Source organism: Coregonus lavaretus (assembly GCF_964263955.1).
Source record: "Coregonus lavaretus genome assembly, contig: HAP1_SCAFFOLD_861, whole genome shotgun sequence".
In the NCBI taxonomy this organism is placed as follows: domain Eukaryota; kingdom Metazoa; phylum Chordata; class Actinopteri; order Salmoniformes; family Salmonidae; genus Coregonus; species Coregonus lavaretus.
In genome coordinates this window covers 132,501-139,480 of record NW_028156943.1, presented here as the reverse complement: position 1 = coordinate 139,480, position 6,980 = coordinate 132,501, and the positions used below count along the sequence as shown (strand labels likewise).

Below are 6,980 nucleotides of genomic sequence, written 5' to 3'. Positions count from 1 at the left end.
TGGGATAACAAGGCAGCCAGAATTGCAAAGAAGCATTTATGCAAGTACAAGATAGAGGGGGGCTTTGGCCTTCCTCACTTCAAACTGTATTATTGGGCTGCTAATCTGAACATTGTGTCTTTCTGGAGGGAAAGTTTACCTGAGATGAGACGGAAGGATATGCCTTCATGGCTTTTGATTGAGCAGGCCTCCTGTCAACGTTCCTCACTCCCTGCACTTGTTAATAGCCCATCATATGTGAAAAAAGCCACTTATGACTCCAATCCAGTCATTTGTCATACTCTTAGGATCTGGAAACAGATTAGGGATTTTCTTAACATACCCACTGTGTACGTAGACAGCCCGATTAGCCGGAATCATGCTTTCCTCCCTGCAATGGATGATGTGGTGTTTTCACAGTGGAGGGAGAAGGGGCTCACAACAATTGGTAATCTATACATAGATGGTCAGTTAGCTTCATTTCAACAACTACAGGCAAAGTTCAACATGCCAACAACACATTTTTTCAGATACCTCCAAATCAGGAATTTCTTAAGGACACACATCCCACAGTATGGCATGAAGCCAAATAGTCCTACATTAGATAGCTTGATCCTTGTCAAACCCCATTCAAAAGGGTCGGTCTCCAGACTGTATGATGTGCTACAGGCCCACATAGAGGTATCCACAGACACCATTAAAAGGGCTTGGGAACAAGAACTCGGTTCAGAAATCTCAAATGAGGACTGGATAGAAGCTCTCAGGAATATAAACCACAGTTCAGTGAATGCCAGACACAACCTTGTACAGTTTAAGGTGATACACAGGTTACACTACTCAAAAGTAAAACTGCATAAAATATTCCCGGACACCTCACCACTGTGTGAGAGGTGCAAGCAGGAGGAGGGGACGTTGTCCCACTTATTCTGGACATGCCCTAAATTACAGGCTTACTGGGCTCTCATTTTTGATTACTTATCTAAGGCCTTTGATAGAGTTCTAGCCCCAGACCCATTGATCGCTCTGTTTGGTACAGTTGATGGGAATAACCAGGAGGGGAAAGCTGTCTCTCTTTGTACTCTATTAGCCAAAAGGCTCATATTGCAATTTTGGAAATTGGAGACTGTACCTACCTTTGAAATGTGGTTACGGGATTTAGGGAATGTAATCCATATGGAAAAGATTCGATACAACACCTCCAACAGAAGTCCATTGTTTTACAAAATATGGCAGCCGATACTGGATAAATGGTCTAGTCCCGCTTCATAACTGGGCTGACGATCTGCTGCTACTCTGTGCTGTACTCCACTCAATATTTATTTTTGGCTGAACTACACTGCTTGTAATGACTATATGCTGTCTTCTTATACACGTACCACCTAATAGGATTTTGTTTTATTTTGTGTATGTGTGAGTTAACTTTTGTTTTGTCCTCTAAACTGGCCATCCCATCCAACAGTACAATGAATGTCATTGTTTGTATTGCTGTCTCTTTTACTTTATTTTTATTGGAAAATAATAAACATATTATAAAAAAAAAAAAACAGTCTCTGACTTTGGGGCCCTAGTTCCACCTCCACTACTGCGAGGGTGTTGTCATAGTGAAACCATTTCAAGGCTATAGTCCTTTCTGTGGTTTTAAATAATGCTTCCTCATATATTGCATCTGGACCTGGGTGTTTGTCATACCAGAGAGTACAGTGTAGGTCATCGGGGGACATTTTAGTGGGGCCTGGTACTACATCATCAGCAAGTTCCATCAAGGTTCGGGGAATATCAATTATTCCCCCCCTTAACAAATCTTGCTTACACCAATAACATGGCTCCTCTTCCCCACAGACCACCATATTGTCTCTGACTATGTGTACTTTCATTCCCCTCTCAGCGGAAATGACAGCCACATTCAATTTAGTCATTACATCACGTCCTAGTAAATTTACCCGGCACAGCTTAGATATCAGGATGGGTATGGTTGCCTCTCATCCTGATTGGTCATGTTTTAGGGTTATTGGGGCTGATAACCTTTCAATAAATTGATGACCAGAGGCAGATCGCACTATGATTTTCTCCCCATCAATCCTGACTCCATCTGGCTTGTCTGTTGCACAGATTGCTGTCCTGCAGGCTCCCGTATCACAAAGGAATTTAATTTTCATACCCATTACTGTCAATGTCAAATAAGGTTTCTGTTCCTGTTGAAGTGCTAAGTCAATAGTAGCCAATTCAAACACCTCACAATTTGGATCAAAGGGTTCCTTAGTCTTCCCCCCATTAGAGTCTACTATTTCTCCCTCAAGGACTAGTCACGCCTTATCTTCCTCTTCCTCACGCTCAAAGCTGGGGGATGGACTTCTCTCTCTCTCTCTTCTCTCTTTTCTCTCTTTTCTCTCCCCGGTTTCCCTTCTTGCCCTCTCCTTTATGTTTGCAGCGGGAAAGGTTATGGCCTATCTTGTCACAGTATTTACACAGGGTGTCACGCTCGTCGGGAACAGATGAGGACCAAGGCGCAGCGTTGCAGGCAAACATACTCTTTATTTAGCGATTATACGACAAAATAAACAAACGATAATGTGACAGTTCACGGTCTAACACAAACCAACTAGAAACAAGATCCCACAACTAATGTGGGAAAACAGCCTCTATAAGTATGGCTCCCAATCAGAGACAACCAGCCACAGCTGACACTCGTTGCCTCTGATTGGGAATCACTCTGGCCAACACAGAAATATAACACATAGATCTACACACCCTGGCTCAACATAACAGTGTCCCCCGAGCCAGGGCGTGACAGTACCCCCCCCTAAAGGCGCGGACTCCGACCGCGTCAACCAAATACCACAGGGGAGGGACCGGGTGGGCACTCCGCCTAGGCGGCGGATCCGGCTCCGGGCCTGATCCCCGCTCCCTCTCCAACCCCCCAAAGTACCCCTGGTCCGGTCTGACCCCACTGACCGGAGCTGGACTGCACACTGGTGGAGCGGATTGCTCTAGCTCCGGCGTGAAGCATCTGATCGGTGCCGGACCAGGCACCGGTGGAACAGGCACGGGACGTGCCGGACTGACGACGCACACCACTGGCTTGGTGTGGGGAACAGGCACGGGCCGTGCCGGACTGACGACGCACACCACTGGCTTGGTGTGGGGAGCAGGAGCGGGCCGGACCGGGCTGGCGACGCGCCCCATTGGCTTGGTGCGGGGAGCAGGAGCGGGCCGGACCGGGCTGGCGACGCGCACCATTGGCTTGGTGCGGGGAGCAGGAAAGGGCCGGACCGGGCTGGCGACGCGCACCATTGGCTTGGTGCGGGGAGCAGGAAAGGGCCGGACCGGACTGGGACGCGCACCATTGACCTGGTGCGGAGAGCAGGAACAGAACGGGCCGGGCTGGCGACGCGCACCATTGGCCTGGTGCGGGGAGCAGGAACAGGACGGGCCGGGCTGGCGACGCGCACCATAGGCTCGGTGCGGGGAGCAGGAACAGGCCGGGCCGGGCTGACGACACGCACCACAGGCTCGATGCGAGGAACAGGGACAGGCCGGACCGTACTGGGGACACACACCATTGGCCCTATGCAGGGATCAGGAACGGGCCGGACCGGACTGGTAACACACCCCAGTACCTCTCGCCGTGCCTCCACACTTTCCTTCCCCTTTAACACCAGTGGCCCCCGTAACCTGGCGGCCTCCTCTGTCAACCCGCTGGACCGCTCTATCGCGGCCTCCTGCTGCCCCGACGTCCACGTCGTGAGCCCCCCCCTAAAAAATTTCTGGGTGTCTCTCCTCCCCGTGGACCAGGCCTCCCTAGTTCTCGCCAGACTCTCACCCCACTGCTCCAAAGTCCAGCCACTCTGCTCTTCACTGGCTTGGCCCAGTCGAGACTCTTAATCCATTGCTCCATAGACCAGCCTCTCTGCTCTTCACTTGGCAGGGCCCAGTCGAGACTCCTACTCCACTGATCCCAGGTCCATCCTCTCTCCTCTTCACGCTGCTTGGTCCTGTCTTGGTGGGATCTTCTGTCACGCTCGTCGGGAACAGATGAGGACCAAGGCGCAGCGTTGCAGGCAAACATACTCTTTATTTAGCGATTATACAACAAAATAAACAAACGATAACGTGACAGTTCACGGTCTAACACAAACCAACTAGAAACAAGATCCCACAACTAATGTGGGAAAACAGCCTCTATAAGTATGGCTCCCAATCAGAGACAACCAGCCACAGCTGACACTCGTTGCCTCTGATTGGGAATCACTCTGGCCAACACAGAAATATAATACATAGATCTACACACCCTGGCTCAACATAACAGTGTCCCCCGAGCCAGGGCGTGACACAGGGCCTCACATTCTTTGGCGAAGTGCCCTCCATTGTTACAGTTAAAGCCCCTATTCTCCCCTCCCTAAATTGGGAGGCCTCTTTATCTTAGTTTCTCAGTTGCCTTTGTTGTCGCCGTTCTCACAATATTCTGCACCATTTTTTCATAACAGTTTCTCCCCTCCCTAAATTGGGAGGCCTCTTTATCTTAGTTTCTCAGTTGCCTTTGTTGTCTGGCCTAACTCTTACTCACATTGCTAAATAGTGGCTCAATGCCATAGTCTTTACTGGTCCTACACTCACACATTTCTAACATATTATACACAGTTTCAGGGTGTAATAATTAGTCATTAATAATTAATCTATCAGGGACTATCTCTTGTTCCATGTGGTGAATCTGTTATTCAATGCTTTTGTATGGGCTAATAGCAGCAATGCCAGAAAAAACATTTTCATCAAAGAAGTTTTTAATATATTCACTTCAAGGGGTCTTAAAATCCCGATATTCCAATACGCGATGCTGAAATCTCAGTCCCGTTATGCCATCCACTGATTTGTCAGTCACAATGACTTTATAGGACTCAAGTATTTTGTTTCTAACTCCACCAGATCCTTTAGGTGCTCTTACATGCGTTTTCCTCTTATGTCCAAACCAAGTGTACCCGTCCATTTCAATTGAATGCGGAACTGTTAGATGTGTCATTCAGGGATATAATGTCAGGATTCAGTGAAAGTAACAATCAAATTGTCTTAGCTCACAGTTCAAAGCAGTCCAACCATTAACGGTAAACTGGTCAGCACTTAATGGCTGGGCAGGTGAGTCTCAGTCTTCAGCGCTATCCTTCCTCCTCGACTCCCGGCCCCCTGCTACCAGCATCAGGACCAGGTGAAGGCTGTTGCATCCATCACTCGCCCATTCCCAGTGACGTAGAAGTTCTACCCGGGTCGGGATTTCCCAGAGTTCTGAAGTTCAGATCTGTGAAGTCACTTTTTGTTGTTTCTGCCGAAGGACTTCCACTTTCTCCTGGACAGAGCGCAGTTCCAGCTTGATCATAGCGAGGGACCCCCCTGGCCTCTGGCCCCCGCATCCACTCCACAGCTACTACCAAAGGCATCGGGTCACACTGGATCCCCTCCGTCAGAAGTACCGTCGCTCTCTCCATCGCATCCTCTCCCTGTTTTTAACGGTAGGGCCTGCTATAATGATGGACACCTCAGGCGTCGAATTTAGTGGATGGGTTTGGGTTTGCGCCGGTCATTTTGTCTTCCATAATTGCCTATTCTCGCTAGGTGCCCTAAGTTATCCTGGTCTAAGTTATCTTTGTCTTTATCTCTGTTTTATGCTGGTCTCGATTTACACAGATACGTTTTTCTGTCTAGCCATGACCCTCAACCCCTTGACAGAGCTTGAAGAATTATGAAAATAATAATGGGCACAATCCAGGTGTGCAAAGCTCTTAGAGATTTACCCAAGAAGCCTCACAGCTGTAATCACTGCCAAAGGTGATTCTAACATGTATTGAATCTGGCAGGTGAAGACTTATCTAATCAAGGTATGTTGGTGTTTAAATTTTCATTAATATTTAAGAAATTTTCAAATATTTTTGAGATTTGGACATTACAGGGTATTTTGTGTAGATCGTTGACAATAAAGGACGATTTTTTACTTTGTAACACGACACAATGTGAAGAAATCCAAAGGGGGGTGAATACACATGATACCCACTGTCTCTATACATGTATGGATAAGGTGCAGTGCTATCTGTTTATTTCTGTGAGAATGTTTGGAAAAGAGATTTCCGAGACACAGAATCTCCATTGAAAGTGCTTGTTTATTCTGGGAATAGTCTTAATCTGGGTCCGGGAAACCAGCCTGTGATGTTTCAACAGGCAGGCCCAAGTTTCTTCAAGTCTTTCCATATGTCCAGTAGCTGTTGAGGAGTCGAGAGGATGGTCGTGATGACAGAGCTGTAGTAACAGCGATTCTGGGCACCTGTGTACCCCAGAAAAAGTATCCAACTGGGGGGGTTAGTAGGCCTGATGCCCAGGTGTCTCATACACAGTCCCAGATACACATCCTCTATGTAGATGGCTTTAACATGCCTGGACGCCTCCACCAGCTTCCTGGGGAGGTCTAAGGTGAAGACATAGCCCAGGCCCAGAGCATAAGGTGGGTATACTGGTTCAGGAAAAGCCTCATGAGGAAGGTACCATTTGGAGCTCGGGTCCCGAAGAACTGCAGCGCCACTTGCCACCATTCCAGTCATGTAGTTCTGCTTTGGAGCGTGAAGCAGCATGTTGACCAAGGTGTTCACGTTGAGGAACATGTCTGAGTCGATCTTCATGGCGTAGGAGGCGTTGGGGCAGCGAGAGCTCAGCCATTCCATCATCATCATGGTCTTGATGGTCAGGTTTTTGTAGCTGTCTATGAAGTCGCTCTGCAGCAGATCCTGGTGCTCTTTGCTCTCCTGCAGCACCTTCTCCTGGAGCTGCTCTGTCCTCTCTCCACTGGGAAGTCCCAGCAGGAAGAACAGACGCACCTCTTTGCCCAGTACCTGCCTCTCACTGCCCCAAGTACTGCGGATGGCGTCACGAGCCTCCCTGTTATAGGGCGCCACTGGCACCATCAGAACCAGGAAGGGGTTCTGCTCCCGGCATTTCACCTGCTCATCCATGATGAAGGAGTACTC

General features: G+C 48.5%; 1 protein-coding gene across 1 annotated transcript in view; it reads right to left on the bottom strand.

Annotated features, from left to right (window-relative positions):
- Positions 1–2,499: 2,499 nt before the first annotated feature.
- LOC311119568 (beta-1,3-galactosyltransferase 1-like) overlaps positions 2,500–6,980 on the bottom strand; it is a 6,032-nt gene continuing 1,551 nt past the window's right edge. The window contains exon 2 of the mRNA XM_084194244.1: positions 2,500–6,980. This exon is cut by the window's right edge and continues 259 nt beyond it. Coding sequence (XP_084050370.1) covers positions 6,174–6,980 — 807 coding nt within the window. The 3' untranslated portion in view covers positions 2,500–6,173.